The sequence below is a fragment of the Rhinolophus sinicus genome, chromosome 3, assembly GCF_057876585.1.
Source record: "Rhinolophus sinicus isolate RSI-liver-muscle chromosome 3, RSI-T2T, whole genome shotgun sequence".
Lineage (NCBI taxonomy): Eukaryota > Metazoa > Chordata > Mammalia > Chiroptera > Rhinolophidae > Rhinolophus > Rhinolophus sinicus.
Window position 1 is genome coordinate 170465902 of NC_142503.1, and position 22717 is coordinate 170488618.

At 44.3% G+C, this 22717-nt stretch overlaps 2 protein-coding genes across 8 annotated transcripts in view; one reads left to right on the forward strand and one right to left on the reverse strand.

Moving 5' to 3' along the window:
- The window catches only part of SYNE2 (spectrin repeat containing nuclear envelope protein 2), a 280114-nt gene extending 270357 nt beyond the window's left edge, over window positions 1-9757 (forward strand). For all 6 annotated transcript variants that reach the window (XM_074327378.2, XM_019733404.3, XM_074327380.2 and 3 more), the window contains 9 exons: window positions 382-521; window positions 2358-2469; window positions 3194-3396; window positions 4375-4575; window positions 5480-5608; window positions 6755-6946; window positions 7752-7838; window positions 8338-8384; window positions 8637-9757. In XM_074327378.2, coding sequence (XP_074183479.2) covers window positions 382-521; window positions 2358-2469; window positions 3194-3396; window positions 4375-4575; window positions 5480-5608; window positions 6755-6946; window positions 7752-7838; window positions 8338-8384; window positions 8637-8859 — 1334 coding nt within the window. In that variant the 3' untranslated portion in view covers window positions 8860-9757. The remainder of the gene's footprint in view (window positions 1-381; window positions 522-2357; window positions 2470-3193; window positions 3397-4374; window positions 4576-5479; window positions 5609-6754; window positions 6947-7751; window positions 7839-8337; window positions 8385-8636) is intronic.
- A 98-nt stretch (window positions 9758-9855) lies between these two features.
- The window catches only part of ESR2 (estrogen receptor 2), a 54747-nt gene continuing 41885 nt past the window's right edge, over window positions 9856-22717 (reverse strand). The window contains exons 8-11 of one of the 2 annotated variants that reach the window (XR_002137489.3): window positions 18421-18601; window positions 16600-16816; window positions 11380-11436; window positions 9856-10215 (exon numbers count right to left, since the gene is read on the reverse strand). Coding sequence is in view for 1 of the 2 variants with exons in the window: in XM_019733411.3 (XP_019588970.2) it covers window positions 16618-16816; window positions 18421-18601 (380 nt within the window). In the remaining variant the exon portion in view is untranslated. Of the gene's footprint in view, window positions 10216-11176; window positions 11437-16599; window positions 16817-18420; window positions 18602-22717 lie in introns of those variants that run through there. The other variant, XM_019733411.3, reaches the window with a different exon arrangement.

Here is a 22717-nt window from a genome sequence, read left to right on the forward strand (position 1 = left end):
CCATCCTGACGGTCACTGTTCCCCTCGCTCCTCACAGGCTTTTGGTCCTCTTGGCTCCCAGACCCAGCTTGCTGCCAGTGTCCCTACCACTAGAGACCCTGGCTCCAAAACGCCACTCGTCCCGCAGCAAATCATATGTTTGTTGTGCTCCATTGTGAACCCATCTAGTAAAGGCCCAGTGTTGCTCAGTTGCATGACTCATTTCATTCCGTTCTGGGCCATACTGACATTTTGCAAACATGCATGCTTTGCAAGGAAAGCTGCAGAACTCATGTTATACTGTAACCTGATGCCATGTTACCCATGACCTTTTTGTGTAACTAAACATGAATCCTTTGGTTAGAGAGAATGGGCTTTCACTTGGTATTTGTTTTGTTTCAGGTAAATCCATTTCTGAGGGCCACTCGTGGCACGTTCCTGACAGTCCCTCCTGTCCCAAGCATCGCTACAAACAAATGGGAAGTGATCGGAATGTACAACCCATCCCCTCAGATTCCAGCACCCCTTACAAACCAGCCTATGTAAGTCTTGACCCCACTGGGAATATAACCCAAGTGCATGAGTAATAAAATTTTTCTAGAGAGAGATTTTGGTGGATATTGCGTGTGCTCACGCCCCAGGCACCTTTTGAGTTGGTTTTCCCATAGTGACAGTATGTCTGCTGAGCAGTCCATACTTCATTAGAACCCTGGCAAGACTGACTAGAGTTAAAGATAGGTTTCTGGCCAAAAACCATCTTTGTGTGTGTTGACATGATATAACCGTGACTGTTACTGTTAAGTCAGTCATCCGTGCAAATAGTGGAGAAGCGAAGTAAGTGCAGGCTTTCCTGGGCTCCCAAACCTTGGTTATATTTACCTTTTGGCCACACATCCTATTCTAAAGATTATGACTTCATATCCAGAATGGTTTGACGGTGTGCTGGAGTAGACATGGGTTTGACTCCTAGCTCTACCAACACATTGCTCTAGAGCCGTGAGCATTCGTCCCTGCCTCCGTAAGTCTTCCTCACCGGACAGTAAATGTACCTGACATAATTGTTGTTAGGATTCATGGGTATGAAGGTATGAGGAAGGCCCGCAGAAGTGTCACCGTTATTAGAACTACATACTACTGTGTATGTGGCTTGTTATTTATAATACTGACTATCCCTTCTTAGTTACATTTCCCTCAGGCAACATGAGTCCTTGGCATGCCTCTGGCTACGCAGCTGTTGGTGGTAGCCAGCCTAGGATTTAACGCTGGCCCCAGATCGTTCTCAGTACAGAGAAGTAATGGCGAGCGCGTTGAAATTAAAACGTCTTGTGCATTTTTAGTGTCGTCTCATAGAGAAACTAGAAGCAATGTAAGCATCCCTGGATTAGTCCTCAAAGTGCCCTCTGTGTCTAAGAGTGAATATTGCTAGATAATTGGAGTTTCTGCCTATACATGGTCAGACCCGAGTCATTTGATAGTGGACTGTCCATGCCCAATTCAGAACTCTTCTTTTACTTAGCAAGCAGGTGTCATTTTTAGTGTCTCTCTCGGGTGCAGAATAAGACCTGACAGTCTGAGGGAGAGACCCCAGCACCTCTGCTTTATATCCAGGGCCATGTAGTTTGGCCTTTCCTGTCACTTGTTCCTCATCTGGCCAGTTCCAAAAACTCATCCCTTTTGGGGGTCTGAAAGCAGGCATGTCACCACAGAGCTGAAGGCTTTTTGTTTTTGTTTTTTTCATTCCACACAAATAGGACATATGGACACAATCCAAAGAAAGCCTGGCTTTTCTAAAAAGGATGCATTTATTTTTGGAAAGGCCTGAGATAATAGCCCAATCAGCTCTGTGATGACAGAAGAATCAGTTTGTGCAGTGGAAGATAAATGCTTCGTAATGAATGACCCTAGGAGGCAGCTTTGTCTTCTGTGTGTTTCCGATTCCTGGTGACAATGATGCCCACCAGCTCTACAGAGTGACTAGAAGGGATAACTAAAACTCTGTAAAACACTGTGCAAATATAAAAGTGCTTACACAATAACAGTCTGGTAAGCTCAACAGTTGTTTTAATTCTTTTTTGCATGGTTCTTTTGAGGAGTGTTAGGAAGCCTCAAATTAAATCGGGCCATTTTATTCCCAGTACAGACATCTCGCTGCTTCCCCCTCCCTCGGCCTTTGCTGAGACTTTATTTCTGCCATCAGCTCTGCGTGCTCATAAAAGCTACCCATACGCTCATGTCCCTCCACTACCAGCAAGTTAGCCTTGGAAGGAAGGGCTCCCATATCCTCATCTCTTACTTGTTAACAGGAACCAAGAACCAAGACACTCTTCAGAGAGCCTTTAAAATTGATAGATGATAACATAAAAATTGGCTCGTTCTAGGTAAAGCTGCTGTCTCCAGGCACCGACGGTGGCAAAGAAGGCCCAAGAGTCGTGAGTGGCAGCCCACAGCAGGAGGACGAGGCACTGGCCAGCCCGCCTGGGCAGCAGTCAGGTACAGTTAACTCAGGCACTTGTTCAGGAGAAGTAGAGTCTATTTTGGGTAAGGCAGGAATTTAAGTCATTGCTTGACAGAACATTAATTAGGAATTGGCCAACTGCATAATTCACCAAAACTACTACACTTTACCCGACAGCAGCCAATGTTATTTTAGAATCAGCTGACTGGTGTTTATGAACAAATTCCCAGGCTGTTCACTTTACTTTCAAAACTATTCTTTAAATATTGACAGAATGAGCCTCAGATGAAGGGCATGTTTCAGCGACTTCACTTGTACGTAAAAGTGATGATCAAAGAGTTGTGTCAGGTGTCTCCTTGTGAGACCAGTTCAATGATTTACAAAAGTCATTGCTCGGCTAAGTCTCAAGTCAAGCTGACAGCACTGACTTGATTATTCATGGACCAAAAGAGAAAGCGCCCTAAAACCTGCATGAACTGAAATGCTGGACTTGGGACCAGAGCTCACTCTGGCATCGTGCTGGGCCTCCCACCCCGAGCCCTGCCTCATTCCAGCCTTGGTGGGAGTGTGGTGGCACCGGCCTTGAACCAGAGCCAGGGAAACGTGCCATCCCATACTGCAGGGGAAGGGACAACCCCCAAACACGGAGCTCTGGCAAGGAGCATCCCTTACAGATCTTATCACCCTGACCCTGAATTAGTTGGAGGCAGAGAAATGTTTATGTGATTGCTTCTTTCTATTGGCGGCTTTTTATTTCAGGTGCTTTTGACAGATGGGAGCTGATTCAAGCACAAGAACTTCACAAGAAACTCAGAATAAAACAAAACTTGCAGCAGCTGAACTCTGATATCAGCGACATCACCACCTGGCTGAAAAAAACTGAAGCTGAGCTAGAAACATTCAAGATGGCAGAGCCTCCCTCTGATATGCAGGAAATGGAACTCAGAGTGAAGAGACTGAAGGTGAATGGGGGCGGGGCGAGAGGAACAGAGTGCGGTGCAGATGCTCGCTCTGCACATCGCATCTGTCGGGGGGTCTGTGGCAGTTTGCACGTGGTGCGTGGTGGCCATCGGTCTCTTCGTTTCACTTCTGTAACGGGCAAGGACACGGACGCTTCATTTTCATTCAGAAGAGCATCTACAAATGGTCCCAAAGCCCAGTACAGAGCTGGGAGTGGTGTCCAATGCTAGAAAGATCTGACTTCAGAGGCCCCTTTGGGCTCTGATGGAGGTGCTAGTGGCCACTGAGAGGTGGCCTAAAAACACCCTTCCGATCTATCTGTGGTCCAGACTGGTGGTGGCGACTTGAGGGTGGAGAGGTGGACCAGCTCACCTACTGATGAATTCTGTGGCCTGATCTGGTTATTCTACTTCGTGGTTAGGATTTGTCACCAGCACAATCAGCCCTTGCCCCACTGGACCGCCTGGCCAGGGAGGGGCCGTTTGGGCCCTGCACTTTGGGGGGCCCTGAGCATGAGCCTACACCCCTAAGAGGACCCAGGGTAGGGGCTTAGGGGGATCTAGTCAGTCTTCATATTTGTATTTTAGGTTTACTTGTGTATTAATCTATCTAACCATTCATCCTAAGGAATAACACCTCTGTGATACCAAGGGGCAAATGCAAGATAATCACATGTACTTCGTCTGGAACACTTTTAAATTGGTCCAGAAATGTTGCCGAGCCAACCAGAGCTCAGCAGGGTCCGGTTGAGTTGGCCGGCCAGGAGACAGGCCTCTGCCCTCAGCTGGCCAGCCAGTTCACTGACCTTGTAAGGCAGCTCCCTCACCTGACGCTTCCCAGCCAGTCACAGGCGAGGTCACTCTTGTTTCTGTGGTCACAGCTTGGAGAAGTGTTTGGAAGAGCCGTTCCCCGCTGAGGTTCAAAATGAACCCACAGCACTATCTTCAGAGTAACTCACCCAATCTTTTCTTCTGTGCTAGGAGATATTAAAAGCCTTTGACACCTACAAGGCTTTAGTGGTCTCTGTCAACCTGAACAGCAGGGAATTTCTGCAGACCGGGGGCGCCGAGTCCAGAGAGCTCCAGGATAGAGTCGGCCAGCTGAGGCTGCACTGGGACACAGCGCAAGGCGCAGTGGACAGCTGGAGAGAGGGCTTACAGCAGTCACTCATGCAGTGCCAGGTACGCCGCCCACAGCCGGCACCCCAGGCCCAGTCCCGGGCACTGCCAGGCCCACGTGGGTGGGAGAAGCAGATATTTTTATCATTGGGCTGCTTTTGTGTAGCCAAATATGGCTTGTGTTAGGAAACGTGTGCTTTGCCATTTGTTTACAAGGAGCCCCACCCCCCACCCCGCCAAGCCCATCTCCTGGTGTGTTGCCCAGGCCCATTCCTAGTGTAAGGACTCCAGCAAGCAATACAGTGGGTCAGGAATGCCACCCCATCTCTGTCCTTTTGCCAGGAAGACCACATAGCAGAGTGATTAAGAGAACTGGCCCTGAAACAAGGAGCAGTTTAACCAGCACTGCAGCCTTAGGAGCTGTGTGACTTAGGGCAAATTGCCTAGACCTCAGTTTTGTCATCTGAAAAATGGGAATAACTTTACTGCCTACCTCACAGGGGTCTCTTTAGGACTGCATGCAAGTAATCTTAGCCCAGCACCTGACACACAGTAAGTGCTCAGTCCCCATTAGCTCTGACCCGATCTTAGGGAACGTGAGCCCCCAGCAAGCGCACATGCACCCCTATCCCAGGGCCACAGCCTGTGCTATTGGGTTGTCTCCCTTAGCCATTGAACGCAGCAGATTGGTCACATAATTTGTGTGGTCTTCCTATGTAATAGCGAATGGGGCATTCTGGAGCCCCACCTTTCTGTCAGTACCTCACTTGGCAAAATTCATCGTGACTCCTGGGCTGCACCAAGTACACTCTCCCTCCCTGTTTACCCTTTTCCTTGTTTTGGGACCCTTTTATTCACTGGATAAGGCAAGAAGGGCAAATGAATTTGATGGACTAGAAACAGCAAGCACACCTTCCTTCTTAGCTTTATGAAAGGTCAATGCTATAATGTGTGTTGTTTTTTTAAGGACTTCCACCAGCTGAGTCAAAATCTGCTACTGTGGTTAGCAAGTGCCGAGAGCCGGAGGCAGAAGGCTCATGTCACTGACCCAGAGGCAGACCCCCAGGTTCTCCTGGAGTGTCAGGAAGAATTGATGGTAAGTTTCTAGTTCCTAAGGGTTTCTCACTATCCCTGGCCTGTCAGTACTTAGCCTCAGCTGCGGTTTCTGGGAATAACAGTGTCAGTGTTGTGCTTGGCCTCCTGTCTCAGTGGGCACTTCCTGAGCGTCCCTTTGCAGTCCTGAAGCAGGATGACCAGGGCTGAAGGGCCATGGCCAAGAGCAGGAAGTCAAAAAGACTCAGGAACTGGGGACAAAGATGTTTAGCAGTAGCCTGGGAAACTCAGGCCATTTGAAGTTATTTTTTTCCCCTTATGAATATCACTCATTTCAGGGGAAATATGGTGCTCACTTGTCCGCAGCCATGAGGAGCTATGTGCGCTTTCCATATCCACTATAGAAAAGTCTTACTTCTCGGAGGGTGATTGTGTTATCAGATATTTATTTCATAAGCCAACATGAGACCTTACTTGCACTCAAGGTGACATTTTTTATCCATATATTTATATGTGGTTTAACTTTCAATATTTTAAATTTTATCAAAATGCTGGTCATTGTTCCAAAAAACAGATTTTTGTTCTAAAATCTTTGTAAAGCCCACTCTGCAGAGCAGCACGATCCCATCGAACTTCGTGATGATAAAAATGTGCTATATCTGCACTGCCCAATATGATAACTACTAGCTACAAGTAGCTCCTGAGCAGTTGAAATGTGGCCATTGTCACTGAAACTGATCTTTTTATTTCAGTTTAAATTGCCACATGTTGTCTTAGTGAGCAAGATACACCTTCCACAATATAAGCAGATTTCCCAGATACCTCTATACTTCTAAATAGTATGCTTAAGCTGCTTTTTCTCAATTTATTCATGTTAGATTTTTCCCTGACTTCCTGCCATTAGTGGATAAGGGCACTTGTCTTTCCTCGCTTCTTTCCTCTAACTCCTCTAGCATCACAGTTGTCTCCAGAATGAGAAGGAATAAACAAATAGGGGTAGGGTGTAACCAACTTGCTGTCTATCCGATGCTAGCCTTGAGGACAGGCAGGTATGAGAAGTAGAAGGTTCCAGAGTTGGAGCAACATCCACCATTCATCCCAGAACTTTTCTAGCACTGAGAGAGCCTCACTGACCACACAAGCTTCCTTTTTGACAAACAAACTGTTTCACACACGTTTTTGTTTTCAGCAACTAGAAAAGGAGTTAATGGAACGTCAACCTCAAGTAAATGCCTTACAAGAGATTTCAGACACCCTCCTTATGAAGGGGCGTGGAGAAGACTATATTGAGGCTGAAGAGAAGGTACACGTTATCGAGAAGAAACTCAAACAGTTACTTGATCAAGTGTCCCAAGACTTAATGTCCTTGCAGGGAAGCCAGGTGAGTCCCTTGTGGCTTTTAAATATAAAGATGTCACATTCGATGCAGATGGGAAAGGAGTGCTGCAGCCTTGCTGTGGGAGGGAGGCCGGAAGCCCGCCCTCCAAGTGGGGTCTCGAGTGAGACCCTTTCTAGCTATGTGGCCTTAGAAAGTACATACGCTCTTTAAAGCCGTTTTGTCGTGTGTAAGAGGAAGATAGCAAGCGTCCCTTCCTATTAGTAGGGCTGGGTTATGAAAACAGTTCTGTTCCTTCTATCATTTCTGCCTTCATGCCGAACAGACTGACTCAAGCCTTCACTTTTCTCACATGAAGTATTTTCAAGTCCTTTTCTCTATCCTGGTCACTTCCACGCTCTCGTTTGTCTACTTTCTGCTCTTTAAAATGTGTTCCACCTCAGAACAAAGGGATACCCAAACCACAGCCCCTCCATTCTAGAGTATATAGTTCCTCATGTACAGCCAAGACTATATAGTATCTTGATGGCCACGTGATCACATCAGCACATCAGCTTTCAGCTGTTTCTGTCCCTCTTGCTCCTGCTGAACTCAGTCTCCCCCAGTGTATGCTATGGGTTTTTAATGCAAGAGACCGGGCTTGCCTTGTTTACATTCCCTCTTGTCTGAAAGAGTCCCTGTTGAAGTGGGGACTGAGAGCAGCAGGAGAGCCCCCTCTTCAGGAAAGATTTGAGCTGGGGGAAGGGAAGAGCAGTGCAAATGAAGAACCTGCATCAAGCACGATGTTATGCTCTTAAGACTATTCAGAACCTTGTTTCCCCGAACTAAATCTTTGGGGTGTGGATTTCAGCGCCCAGACCCATCTCTGCTCGGCTTGGACGAGGTAGATGCTGGAGACCAGCCTCCAACAGCATCTGTGCCAGCTCCCCAGGCAAAGGTGAGCGCCCCTTTCTGCTGCGAGACCCACACTGGTTTTTTTTAAAAACTTAGAGGTGACAGGAACCTGGGACTGCAAGGCCTCATTAGATAATTCATGGTAGCACAGGATTTGCTTCAAACCTCTGGCTTACTCCTACGATTTAAAAAATATATATATATGGGTATATACTTTTAAAGATCTAACTCAAAAAGCTGTCTTCTAGTCAGCGTCTCTTCTTTGAAACTGCAGTAGGTGAAAGGTAGGGGCCTGTCTAGCATTGTTGAAGGGGTGTCCTGGTCTCCCCGTTAACAGGTCAACAGACTGGAACATGAAACTCTTGCTAATTTAACCTGATTATTTCTTACCTCATAGCGTTGAATCTCAAATGTATTACTCTAGTCTCAAAAGCTTGTCAGGAAGCCGACCAAAGGAAGGTTTATAATTTAAAAAGGATGTTTTATCACTGACAGAACCAAACTATCTTCGACTCACTAATTGGATTATTTCTATCCAACAGTTCGGAGAAGAGAGAACTCCAAAAGGCAAGACCCAGACAGACAGCAGGTAACGACACTACCATCACAGCACTGAGTTCCCCCGTTCCACACGCTCACCTCACCAGTCTTGCCACTGCCACTATCAAAGTCTTTGTAAAAACCCGGTTTTCTTTCCTCTGGAAAGGTCTGAACCCCAGCTATTGGCCCCATTTTAATCTCAGGTCCTGGATGTCTTACTTACGTAAAGCAGGAGGTCAGGTAACACAAGTGGGTTTTGCCTCTGGAACCTTCTGATCAGCTCTCAACCTCCTGTTGACAGGGCGCCCGGACCCGCTGACCCAGGCAGCTCCAGGCCGCAGCGCTCCTTCCTCTCCCGCGTGGTCAGGGCCGCGCTCCCCCTCCAGCTGCTGCTCCTGCTGCTGCTGTTCCTGGCCTGCCTGCTGCCCTCTTCCGAAGAGGACTACAGCTGCACTCAGGCCAACAACTTCGCCAGGTCCTTTTACCCCATGCTGAGGTACACCAATGGGCCACCGCCCACATAGAGGGCTCATCCTGGCCGCCAGCACCACGCCACCAGCCTGTTTACATGGTGCCTGACTGACTCATGGCCCCACACCCACCCGACCCGTGAGTGACTGATAATGGCATGGTCCAGGGACCTGCTTTGGACACCTCCCTCAGGGCCTGGCCAGAGAGGGCTCTCTCGGGACCCAGGGCAGCTTTCAAATGATCTTCCCCCAGGGCAGGGAACCTGGGCAGCCATTGCCTCGGGCAGTTTTGCAAAGCTGGTTAACCAGTTTTGGGATCTGTGGAAACTGCAGTTTCCTGAAGAGCCAAGCACTTTGTGAATTCTGATTTATTTGTAAAACAATGTTATTAAACTGTAGTTAATACAGTCAATGAACAGTAGTGTTCTTCATATCGTATATGTTCTAGAAACAAGCAGATTCCGCCTTAGAAATGATTCAGAAACTCCCACAAACCCTTGGCTGATGGATTGAAACAATCATATTTTAAATGTTTAGAATTAATTTTACTCCAATCAGCTAGCAACCTTAAGCTACAGGTTATTAGACCAAAATGTTCTGTTCAGTACTTATCTGCTCTTTTATATTGCTTTAAGTTGTTAAAGAAATTATACTGCATGGATGTGGTTATTTGTGCATATTTTTAACAATGCTGAATCTGTATGAATAATGTAAACTTTGATTTTTTTTTTTAAGAAAATCAGATTTTAGCTTGAGCTTTTGACTAATGTACAGTAAATGCCAAACTACATACTTGATAAGGACATTTTTGTAAGTTAATTTTATAAGACTTTTCACATTTAAAGTGATGCTTCAGGTTTTAACTGTTTGGCCACAGGGGGTTGGTAAGCTACCTGAAGCTGTTTGTCTATGTACAACTCAGATTTTTCTCATTAAAACAAAAATAGCCATACTTTTGTTGTACTGGATTATATTACAAAGTAGCTAAATAGTATACTAGCATAATAATAGTCCAGAGAACAAAAATTATTTTTAAAATATTTAGGGGGATGTATTGGTTTTGAATTCTAAGCTAAGCTTTATATTCTACTTATTTAACTTTGTACAGAATAACTTAAGAGATCGAGAAACCACAACCTTTATATGTGTAAGTTAACCCATGTGTGACCTTCTAGTGGGGCAGCCTGGTATACAAGGATCATTTCACCGAGGTTTTTCTATTCCCAGCTCTCTCCAGGGCGAACTAACAGATAACAGGCCAAGCCACCTGCTTTGCACAGTCCTAATGCCACTCTTTTTCACCTAAACAAAACGAGTGATTAGAAATTTCTGAGCCAGTTCCTCATTAACCACTCCTGACCTGTATCTTGGGAGACACCACTGACTCGAGCAATATCGGTTCCCTCGCCTCTGCAAAACACAAACCGCAGGGAAAGAAAGAAGCCGGTCAGTAGATGAAGCCTCGACTTCCAGCACCGGTGCCCCTTCTGTGGACCCCACAGCCCCAGGAAGTGGAAGTTCACCAGCAGCTTTACACAAAGGCACCAGCTGAGGAGAATCTGTCTTCCCATTACCAAATTGTTGGAAGGGATGTGGAGGGAAAGGTACGTTTTTAGCATGTAATTTCAGTCTTCTAACGCTTTGAAATCATCTTTTTTCATGGATTACAGTTATCCCAGAGGGAAATTTAAGTGAGGATGTTACCCAAACTTTTTCTTTAGGTCTTTGCTCCAATAGGCAAAAGGCAGAATCTCTATAGCCTTCTCTTCCTTCCAAAGGAGGTGACCATTCTAGAGACTTTTCTTGCTCTTAGGGAGGGACTCTGGGGCCCAAGGTGCAGTGAAAAGCAAGTGTTATGCATAATTAATGCTTTAAAATGCAGATATCAATTCTCAGGATAAAGGCCTCTGAGTCCTACCCTCAACCCAGGGAAGCCTCTATTCACTCACATCTCCCAAACACTTTGCTGGGACAGAATCCCAGTCACGCGGAAAGGTGCTGGCTCGGTTATGTAACCTTCACAGGCAAGCACTCCTGTAACTAACTGGCCATCAGCCACTATTGTTTTGTATATAACTGCCTTGGCTATGTTAGCAAGCTCGGACCTTGCAGCTCCTCCTTCCTGGTCTCAACCGGCTGCCCTGAAGAATATGGTGGTATGAACCCCCTGTCCCTGGTTCCGTTGTTGTTCCTTTTCCACCTCCCTGTGTCCTGTGTTCACCTGCGGGGAGCTGAGCCTCTGCACTACACACTTGTTAAGCTTTACTTATCACAGGTTTTGCATTCCCCACGCACAATGACTCTTAGCATTAAGATAACTTCAGGATGAATGAATTTTCTCCCCATCCTTCACAGGGTATATATTAACTGACTCTGATGGCGTAAGGACAGAAAATCTACACAGATTTATATTTTTATATTTGTGGGCTGCATTTTAGTTGAGCACACAACATGTGGTCATAAATCACACGTGTGGGATCAGCTGACTAAAACTACTGTTTAAAAAGTCTTCAACAGTTTAAGTCAGAGATTCTTAACTCTCAAAATTGTACACAGGCATTTGTGTTTATGTACCTTTTTCCAGGAGGAGGGTCCGTGGTTTTCATCAAATTCTTAAAAGGCTCTGCAAACCTAAAATAGAATTCAGAATAGAACGGGAACACTACTTAGCCTAATCACTGAAATTTCTTATATTCAACTCCCGACAAATATACATTTTTAAAACCAAAATTATGAAAAGCACTTTATTTAGCTTATGTCACATTAACCTTTCTGCAACAGTTCCATAGACATTAAAGGGACACAGCAAAGAAAAAATTGTACCTGGAGGAACACAAAGCAGATCTCACAATCTTCTTTCATACAACAGCAAACATTCCTTTGTAAAAAGGCCCAAATATAAAAGGCTGCTAATGGTACAAAGCATTCATCTGAAACAAATGCAAATAATAGCCAGCCAACAGGCTCTGAGGTACAAAGGACCACTGAATAGTAAAGTTAGAGGACCAATGCTCCTGGCTTACACACCCAACACAGAAGAACAAATGCAGCAGTGGGGTTGTACAGTTAACGGAAGCTGTTCCAGGCCAGCACTGGCAAACCTGCCCTTCCCATACAGGAAACCCACCGTCACATAACAGTGGCTGGCCCACAAGTGAATAGGACCCTTGGAATTCAAAGGGGAGAGGAGGAGAGAGAAAGGATCCTTGACTCCAAAGCAACAAATAGTGTTATAAAGAGATCACATATCACAGAGAATGCATATCTTAGAGCTGCTACTGAAGCCAAAATTCCAGCAACTTTAAGAGCTACAAAGAATAAATGGCATGTGTTTCACACTGCAATAAACCCAACTGCACAGGGAAGCATCAGTGCCTAACAAATGGGAGGATTTTACATGGGTAAATTCCCAAGGAATGTAGCCCCAGGAGTGTACCTGGGGAAAAGCAGTAGCAAACCAAAGGAGGGGACACAGCAGTACTGCCTCCTAGCTTACCAGTCCAGGATGGGAGGATGGGAATAGCATAATTCATCTTATTTTTTTTCCACCTCTCATGGCTGCTATTCTGTAAAAGTGCATGTGGACACCATCTACGTTGACAAGGTAGGATCTAAAGGCAACTGTAATTTAACCATTTCTCCGTTGTGCACTAAGATTCTGCTCGAGCAGCAGACTCTCCCATAAGCAAGTCCTATAGCAGTTACAATACTGGCCAGGCAGGCAGAAGACTTGATTCTGGTCCAAGCTTTGCCATAAGTAGTTTTATTGACCTTGAGCAGGTCAATTTACCCTCTAGGCTTTCATTTACACATGTATAAAAGATGGGACTGAACGTCTTTGTCTACAGGGGTGTTCAAGACATTGGGGGGTGGGTGCCACAAGCATGCCCCACTCAAACTAGGGCAGCCATGCCCATCAGACTGCATTTGATGAATGGATTCTGCAGTCCAAATCTGTTTTTTGGGTTTTTTTAACTGAACTGCATGGTTACTGTCAGCACTGGAACTTCGACTGCCTGTGTTCAGTTCTGTCATTTACTGTGTGACCTTGAGCAAGTTTGCTTATAGTCTAGTTTCCACAGGCAGAAAAAAAGGATAATAGTAATTATTACAAGGATTGAATGTGGATGTATGAGACACAGAACTGTGTCTGGCACATAATAAGTGTTCCACAAATATTTTTAGGTACTAAACGATGTTATTTTTATCATTTCCTTCATGTAAACTTTATTATGTTTTTAAAAGATTTTTAGTGGCTTAAAGAAATGTGCCAAATCTTATTAAATAAAAGCTTTGTTTCAAAACAGACCTAGAAACTGAAGGTTCACATTGAATTTGAAAATGTGTCACTATATGTACACTCCTTAGCAGATTTAAATAACCAAACTTGATTTTCACATGCTAGAATATTCTAGAATTGCTTCAACTTAGCATATATCTGTGAATATATAAGGTAGCTCTGCTAAGAATTGGTAACTGGTGTTTTTTTTTACTGAAATCTGAAATAATTGCCCTTCCAGCTGACTTAGCAGGTGAAGTAATCCCAATAAAGATTAATCTCACTGCAGATTTTTTGATTTTTCATTGTTTTGTTTTTAATACAATTAAGACCATCTAGATCTGTTATTAGACTGACAGTTAATAATCTTCTGTTGCCACCTCAATTTTTCAAGAAAAATCTCTTCAAAATTATTTTAGGGTTGAATCCTTTGTAGTTAGTTATTCCCTGGGGGACAGTGAGCATGTGACAGCCCGAGGTCAGACAAAGGGGATGTGGTGAGGGAGGAGGGAGATGCAGTTAGAACAACGTGTAAAAACTCAGCGCACACCTCCCCGGGGAATGCCCATATGGGTCCTCTCTCCCAGGAGTCTGAGTGAACACTGTTCTAATGTCCGTATTAAGAATATTCCATGGTAATTATTTAATTAAAATATGTCTATATGACTCCATATTAGATATTTGTGTTTGGAATTAAGCCTAAATCTCACTCCTCTCCCACAAATTAAATTTCTCACCTTAAATGATCACTTAACAGATCAAAATGGAGGAAGGGAATCCTGCCACATGAGTCTGAGGCAAAGCCAATGATCACTTTTCCATCATACATAAAATGTAGCTGGTTGTGTTTTTCGTTTTTCAGTACTCGATTCTTGTTTACATTTGTCAGGTCCCATTCCCTTTAGTTAATTCCTTTTAAAAACAACCTGAAAACACTGAAATCCTTGCCTAGCTATCGGAGAATTTTAAGTTGCCCATGGACCATTTGGGGATGGGAGTACCTCCCAAAAGAAGACATTTAAAAAGAAAGCTCTATTAAAAAGAAACAACGAATCTTTGAAACCGACATTGAGTTTACCCAAAACATATAAAAATGGCAGCCTGACCTTGCACACTGGTATCTTCCTTAGAGGACATGTTTGGAGCAGATGAAAGGGGGAAAGGGCCCTAGAATATTCAAAACAAAACAAAGAGCACCTTTAGACTATAGACCATGTTATCTCAACTGGCTGCTTGGCCCAGATCCCCGTCTAAGAGACATCTTTGCACCCAGGAAGCCTCTCAGGTTGGACCGACCAACCTGTATCCCCAGCACACGCAGGTTGAGACGTGAGCCAAGAAGAAAGTACCGAAAGTGCTACATCCTCCTGACAAGCTAAGTCCAAGTGCAGTGAAAGGAGCCGCCTCAAGAAGCATGCAGGAATATCTGTGAAAAATGAGCAATAGACACACGAGTTTCCGTAAGAGGGTGCACTAGTCTGGATAAGCACAGGATTGAGCATGCACAGGTGCCTGGACACCTGAGTCCAATCTGGTGACTACCTCGGCATCTAAATTCAACCTAAAAACTTCACTACCTAATAATGCAGCACTCGATGGCTTGGACCTCATTCTGTTTTGTTTTTTTGTTTTTTGAACCTATTTCTTTAATCTCTTTTATAAACACAAGAGAATTCCATCAGCAATTAATTGTTCAAGGCTGCCTTCTTTGCCTCCCACTTCCCACGCTCTAGCCTCGTAACCCTCGATTTGTCATGGGGGATTCTGAGCTAGCCAGAAAGAAAGAAAACTGACCTTCCAGATCACACTGGTTCCCTGGTCCCTATGAAATCAAGCTTATTTTCTGTACTGAATCTCATTAAGGCTGTAATATTGAATCACTAAGAATAATTTCAAACCATCTCAGAATACAGTGTTCTCTAGGGATATGCTATCCCAATGTTTCTGAAACAGTTTTGCTCGAACTTAGTAAAATTGCACTGATATCAAAATTAAGACTTATTCAAGCTCTCACTAGCAGAAATCAACCTTTATAACATTGAATTTAATCTTCCTAATGACTTAGTAAATACAGAATGTGCTAGCCAAAGTAAACCTATTTTCAAAAAGAAAATGTTTAATCTCATATCACAAGGTAATTTTTAAAAACATTTTCATAAAAATCACACATGATTATTTAATTGCTCACTTTTCAAAATACAGATGTAAGTCATTCTACACATTCACTATGTTCCTGAAAATCTGTACGAAAATTTCCACTTTTAAAAAGTTAGTTAAAATTATAATTTCAAAGGTACTTTATCATGTCCTATTTATGTTCCACTTGGAATAAGAACTCATATTTCACTAAGTTTCTATTTCACCCAGTCCAAAATAAAAATGTTCTGATAAGAAAATATTTTAAGAGAGCCCTAGGGTGTAAATTCTTAATGACTGAAAATAATTACTAAATATTTCTCTTTTTTAAGTGGAGTTCACAAACCAAGTCTTGTTCCAAGTAGTGTACTCAAGTCCACACAGTTTGGCCCTGAACTTGACACTGGCATATGTGCAGCTATTCATCCTTCCATGCAACAATGTGCCTCGCATACACACAGCCTGACTTGTCCCTCTCTCCTCTGGATGGCTGACACGGCAGTTGTGGCTGCCCAAGGAAAGAGTGGATATCACCCACACCCACAGAGGAGAACCCATTCCTGCAAACACAGGACCTTCCTCCAGCACACACGCTGGGCCCCTGGGGATGAGTTTTAAGGAAGGGCAAGTCCCAGGGCAGGGAGGTTTAAATCATAATCCTCCATGAAAGCGATCATACACACACACACACACACACACACACACACACACACCAAATAAGTAGCAAGCTTTCTGCACATCAAGAGGGATGAACCTGCATGAAGATGGCAGCAAGGTCTGAGGGGAAGAATGTGGTTCTCATCCCAGCTTGACCACTGTCTCCCTGGGTCCTAATCCCTCTGTCCTTCAATAGTATAATAGTCCTGAAATCAGTCCTCACAGGCCTGTGAGGTAGGTGAAATGCAGTTGATTGTCATCGTGGTTTTTCAATCCTACAATCATGGTCCAGAGAGAGCTTACAAAGATCTATCCTAAAAGGCTTTAGGTCTCACAACAAAGGTTAGTCCACTTCCTGTAAGTGTGCCATGTCCTCTCCCCTTTCTGCCTTACAAGCCGTCCAGGTCAGATCTCCACCATTCATTCCTAAACCTCTGAGCTGTTTTCCAAATGGGTGGAACAGAGATGGAAAGTAAGAAAGGGACCACACTGATATCCTATGAGGCCCAGCAAGACATAAACTCTGCGTTCCAACGCGCCCCCTAGACACAAGGAAAACTGGCTTTCTCACCCCAACTGGGAAGTAGGGAGGTGGAGGCGGCAGAGGATGGTGTGTCACTGAGCCTGCTACAACTAAAGGAGGGACCAGACAGCAAGACGAAGCCCGCCCACTCCCGATGGGGCTCACGATTCTCACTGGTGTTCACACTTCAGCCGCTGACCTCTGCAGCCTGTTCACCTCAGGGCTGGGTGTCACTGAAACGGGGGTCCTGGGAGCCCTCGTTGCTCTTACTCTTCTCCGCTGGGCTGCACTCGGACCCTGTGGCCAAGGCCTTGTGTCCACGAAGCGTGTGGGCATTCAGCATCTCCAGCAGCAGGTCGTACACGGGGACCATGTTTTTACACTTCATGTTCAGCAGGTGCTCCATGCCCTTGTTACTATGGGGACAAAAAGGTGCTGAGAGTCCTTCCTGTGAGGCAGCCATAGGAGCTCTGAAATCTTCCCCAACACAACAAGCCTACCCACCCTCCCATCTCCCGCACTTCCCCCAGCCCTTTTTTCTATGGTGCTGGCATCTGGCTCCTTCAATAATCTACACTTCAGGGCAAGGACAGTGTCCTGTGGACCTGTGTCCCACCACCCACCCTCCATCGCCTGGCACCGCCTGGCACAGAAAGCAGTCAATTCTCATTGTTCACGACAGTTGCATTCTATACAGTCACCCCAAACACTGAATTGGTGACTGCTGAACCATTGCTCCTGAGGGTTAGTTTCCTGAGAGCCTCTAGTCCCAACCTTTTCATCAGCTCATTAATACATAACCTTGTTTTTATCTGTTTTTGTTTAAAGGCTTTAACATATGCATTGAACTCATGGCCTATACACTATAGCTCATGCTTGAAAGAAGCCTGGGTAACATTTTCTCTAAAGCACGTCACAGCCTTCTTGCACTTAGGAACGAGACGGCACTTCAGCACCATGTTTGGGGGCCATTTTTAGACAATAAAATCTCCAACCAAAAGCAGAAAAATGCAAAAACAGGACACTAAACAGACCATGTAAGGGACACTTGTTTACAGTATGAGAGCTGACACAGGATGGCAGAGCCTCACCTCGTTTGACCTCAGCTGGGAATGCAAGCACAGGCGACGGAAATGTTTTTGCCACTCTGTGAATGTCCCCAAATGACCACGAAAGTACCATAATTGATTTGGGGGTTACGAATAAATGTTAGCAAGCAGGCAAATTTGCAAATACAGAATCTGTGAATAATGATGGACTGTATCTGTTCTGCAAATGGTTGAGTGCTGAATAATCATTAGACAGAGAGGCAGTGGTCATTTTCATTTCCTAATCCTTGACAAAATTCTTGAAGGGTACGTTGTGTTCCCACAGCCCCTAGAATTCCCTCCCCGTCTCCCAGCCCGAGTAGGGCTACCCTCATCTTGGGGACACCAAGCAGTGAGCATCACTGTACCGACACAGAGCCATCATGGGACGTCAGCGCGGTTTACCACGGCCCTGCCTCCCCAAACCCGTCGGCTCACCAGTTCTTGTAGGTCTCATTCGTAATAGCCTACTGTATAGCAAGGAAAGAACAAGTCCCAAGGAAGGCTTTGTGCATTTCCCCAGATTACCAGCCTCAAGAGTTGATCTAGGAGAGCTGAGTTTAGCCTTTTCACAAGTCGTAGGTGGTGCAGGGAGGGGTCCACTTTAGGGAAGACCTGCCCCTTTTAGAACTCCATAAACAAGCTAAAACCCCAGCAACTAAAACATAGATGAGCCACCACAGAATGCCATACAGATCCTATAAAGTGCCATGTGGTAGTCATTCAGTGCCCACTATGTGCCAACCTTTGGTTACAGGTGTGTGCGCTGATAAAGACACCCCCATTCCCTTTCAGGGGTTCGTCTTCCTGTAAAGGTGACAATGCTATTATCCATCTCAAACTTGCAAACACTCTTTCCAAAGCTCTTCACCCTCTGAGCATGTCCCCCACACACACCACGACCCAGTGAAGTGACTCCACAGTGACTGTACCTGGTGTGCCTGACGTGAGAAAGGAGCATTAGGAGGTTAGCCAGGCGGACGGACTGCTGCTGGGAGGGGATGCCGCTCTTGGCAATTACCCAGACCAGAGCATCAGTCACGGCATTCAGTAAGTGAGTCAGCTTCCGGCTGCTCTCAGCATCCTGGGTTGCTGAAACTAAAGGGTACATACCTGGACAAAGAATAAAAGCCATGATTCATTGCTCTAAGAAAAAGGAAACGGAAGTCATGTGCTCAGCCATTAAGCATGCCAACTGTTCTCCAGAAAGGAGGCCAAATTGATCTGGGTTCAGACATCTGCCGGTGTGGTGAAATCTTAAAAGCATAACTTTACCTCCCCAAGGTGTACTTTCTCTCCCACCCCCGCTGGCTCCATGGCTGAGCGGGAAGGGCAGCCTGGCTGAATTTGGGAAGACTAAAGAAAGCCCCACCAGAATTGTGGCCTTGCCTTGTAAATGTATCCAGTTGCCTCAAACCATTACATGGTGTACCTCAGTTGCAGCCATAAAAACACATACAAAGATGGCCAGAATGTGAGATTAAGTCTACTCGTAGCCCCTAGGAGGGTCCCTATTAAGGGGAGGTTAATAAATAAAAACTTCTGACAGCTGCTATGCAGCATCTCCCACTCACTCCCTTGTGTGTGCCACAGGCAGACAGTCACAGTGGGCCCACTGCCACCTTTGTCCAAGCCATCAGCATTCCACCTCTGGTGGCACCTTGCTGGGGCAGGAAGGCCACCAACTTGGAGTCACACAGGCCTACTTTAAGTCTACCACTCTGACCCCAGACCAGTGTCTTCCAGCCTCAGCTCCTGTTGAGCAAAGCTTGCAGGCACATTTCCTGAGGTCCCCACAACCATCCCACCAAGTAAGTTGCTTCCCCCATCCTACCCTGTCCTGTGTTTCATTCCCCTCTGACTCTACAATCTGAGATACTGTGGCCCCCCAATGATTGCAAAATAACAATTCAGGTAAACCTTCCCCCCATCCCTCATCCCCACCCCAACTCCTTAATTCCTGAAACCAGGGAAATAACTAGTTTCTCTTCTAGGCTTCTGATTTCAAAGTAAGGATAAATAGCAAAGATGCGAAATCAACAGGGGAGCTGCCAACTTTTGACTATAATGAGAATGAAAAATGGCTGTTACTCCATCATCCACAGAATTGTGTTGGCAATTTTTGTTCTCTTTTTATTGGCATTTTAAGTTTAATTAAGGCAATTCAGTTCAATTAAGGCAAGGGTTGTACTGAACTACAATTATGCAAGTACAGTGTTTCACCACGTCCCTGGGGGCATGTCCCTCCATAACATCTGATGGTACAAATTTAAAATATTTATCTTTTAAATAGCCCAGAACTGCTTCTCTAACCCACCACAGTGACACTGAGTCTCCCCACATCCTCAAACCTCCCACTGTCCCCCACGGCAGATCACTTCCACTGTGGAAGAAACAAGCCTACACCCTCAACACAGCATGCCCCTTTGAGTGGCCAAAAATTCAGATCTGCTTTGTTGCTCTCTAATGACGTCCCAGCTCTTGGGGTCGAGTCCAAACCACCTGATGCACTTATCAAGGGTACCAGGCTCTCCCGGCTCTTTTCATGCTCAGTTCCCACTACACCTCACCTTGAACCTTGCTTTTTAATACCTTTCACAGGTGATGCACTGCACATGCTGAGGTTTTTATTGGGATCAAGTTGAAATTATGGATCACTTGGGGGAAGGACTGCCTTCTTAACAATATTGAATCTTCTAACTCATTAGCATATCTATTTATTTAGAATTTCTTTAATTTCTCTCAGCAATGTTTTCCAGTTTTCAGTGTGTGGTCACACATCTTTTGTCAAATTTATTCCTAAAATTTCATTAATTTTTGATGCTATTGTAATGGCATTGATTTTTAATGTCAGCTATTTAATTCAATTGTTTTAATTACCAATTATTCATTGCTACCAGACAGGAATACAATCGATTTTTATGCAATTCCTTTACAGCCTACAACCCTGCTAAACTCACTTTTTTTGTAGATTCCTTGGGATTTTCTACATGGATTATCAGGTTTTCAAATAGAGTTTTACTTCTGCCTTTCCAATCTGGATGCCTTTTATCTCTTTTCTTTCCTTATTGCTAGAACTTCCACTAAAATGTTGAATAGAATTAGTGAGAGTGGACATACTTGGGCCAGAACAGAAATGTGCTGTCATTCTTGTCTGTGTTCCTCCGTCTGTAACATTTTTAGTCTCTGGCTGCTTTTAAGATTTTTCTCTGCATTGTGATTTTAAGCAACTTGATTACGACGTGCCCTGGTGTGGTTTTCTTTATGATTTTTGTGCTTGGGATTCATCAGGCTTCTGGGATTTGTGTGTTTACAGTTTTCATTAAATTTGAACATTTTTTACCATTTTTTTCTTCAAGTATTTTTTACACCCCCCCTTTCAGGGACTCCAATATATGCATATTAATAACTATAGGTGTCCCATAGTTGCCTCTGCTCTGTTCATTTTTTTAAAACTCTTGTTTCTTTCCATTTTTTTATGATCATTTCTATTGCTATGGCTTCATATCCACTAAGCTTTTCTTCTGCTATGCCTAATCAGCTGTAAATCCCATGTAGACAATTTTCACATTTAGAAGTTCAATTTGGGTGTGTGTCATTTTCCATGTCTCTCCTTAACCTGCTCGTGCTTTCCTCTACCTCTCAGGTATATGGAATAGAGTTACAGTAACTGTTTTTTAATGTCCTTGTCTACTAATTCTATCATCTGTGACATTCCAAGTTGACTGGTATTTCATCTCATTATAGGTCATATATTCTGCGTCTTTGCATGCTTGCTAACTTTTGATTGGTTATCAGACATAGTGAATTTTACTTGGTTGGGTGCTGGATATTGTTGTATTCCTTTAAATATTCTTGAGCTTTTTTCTGGGATGCAGTTGAGTTACTGGGCAATAGTTTGATCCTTCAGGCTTCCTTTACAGTTTTGTTTGGTAGGACCTGAGCAGCCTTTACTCTAGTGCTAATTGACCCCACTACTGAGGCAATATCTTTCTGAGTACCACACCCAGTGTTCAGTTATTACAAGGTTTTCCCCTCTGGCTGGTAAGAACATGAACTACTAGTGGCCCTGCATGAACTCTAGGGGTTGGTCTGCCTGCTCCTTTTTTTTTTTTTAATTGCAATTTATCTGCCTGCTTCTTTATGGTGGCCCTTTCGTGCCTATGGTAAGTATCTTGTTAAGTATGAGCAGGTTAGTGCTCAGCTGAAGACTTGTGAGGGACCCTCTGCAGATCGCCAATGCCTCAGTGTCCAGCTCTTTCCTCTCTACTGTGTTTCCCTGAAAATAAGACCTAACCGAACCATCAGCTCTAATGCGTCTTTTGGAGCAAAAATTAATATAAGACTAGGTATTATATTATATTATATTATATTATACATGGTCTTACATAAAAATAAGACCGGGTATTTATTATATTATATTATATTATATTATATTATATTATATTATATTATATTATATTATATTATATTATATTATACCTGGTCTTATATTAAAATAAGACCGGGTCTTATATTATTTTTGCTCCAAAAGATGCATTAGAGCTGATGGTCCGGCTAGGCCTTATTTTCAGGGAAACACGGTAATACTCTCTCCTGAAAATCCTAGCTGTCTTGGCCTCCCCAAATTCACAACTTTATCTCCTCAGTTCAGGAAGACACTCATGTCTACCTGAGTTACCTCTCCCTACACTGCAACCTGAAAACTGGCTCCAGGTAGTGAAATGGGCAAAGGGCTCACGTTGTGTCCCTTCCCTTGGGGATCACGCTCCTGTGGGGCCTGTTGTCCAATGTCCAATGTTTGTTTTATATATTCTGTCAGGGCTTTTTAAATTTAAGGTGGGAAAGTAGATTCTGTCCTTGTTTTTGCTTTTCATGTAATTTTACAAATAATCCAGAAGAAAAAAGTCTATACCGTCAAATGCTTAAAACCTAGATAGAAGAGCCCAGCTCTCCTGACAGTGGAAACTTTCCAATAGAAACAGAATCCTATTTTATAACAGCAATGCTGAACCGAATAAATTCATTTTGACAACTGTTATGACTACCAAGCAAGAAAGGAACTGTCTTAAAAGAAGGTTTCTTAAATTTGGATTTACCATAAACAAATTGTAGTCATTTTCTGCCTCAAGTGGTAATTACATCACATGCCTGCCTCACTCTCTCTAATTCTCTTAAATATGGCAGTTCTATCAGATGCTGAAGGAGGAATGCCATAGGCTTAGTCTT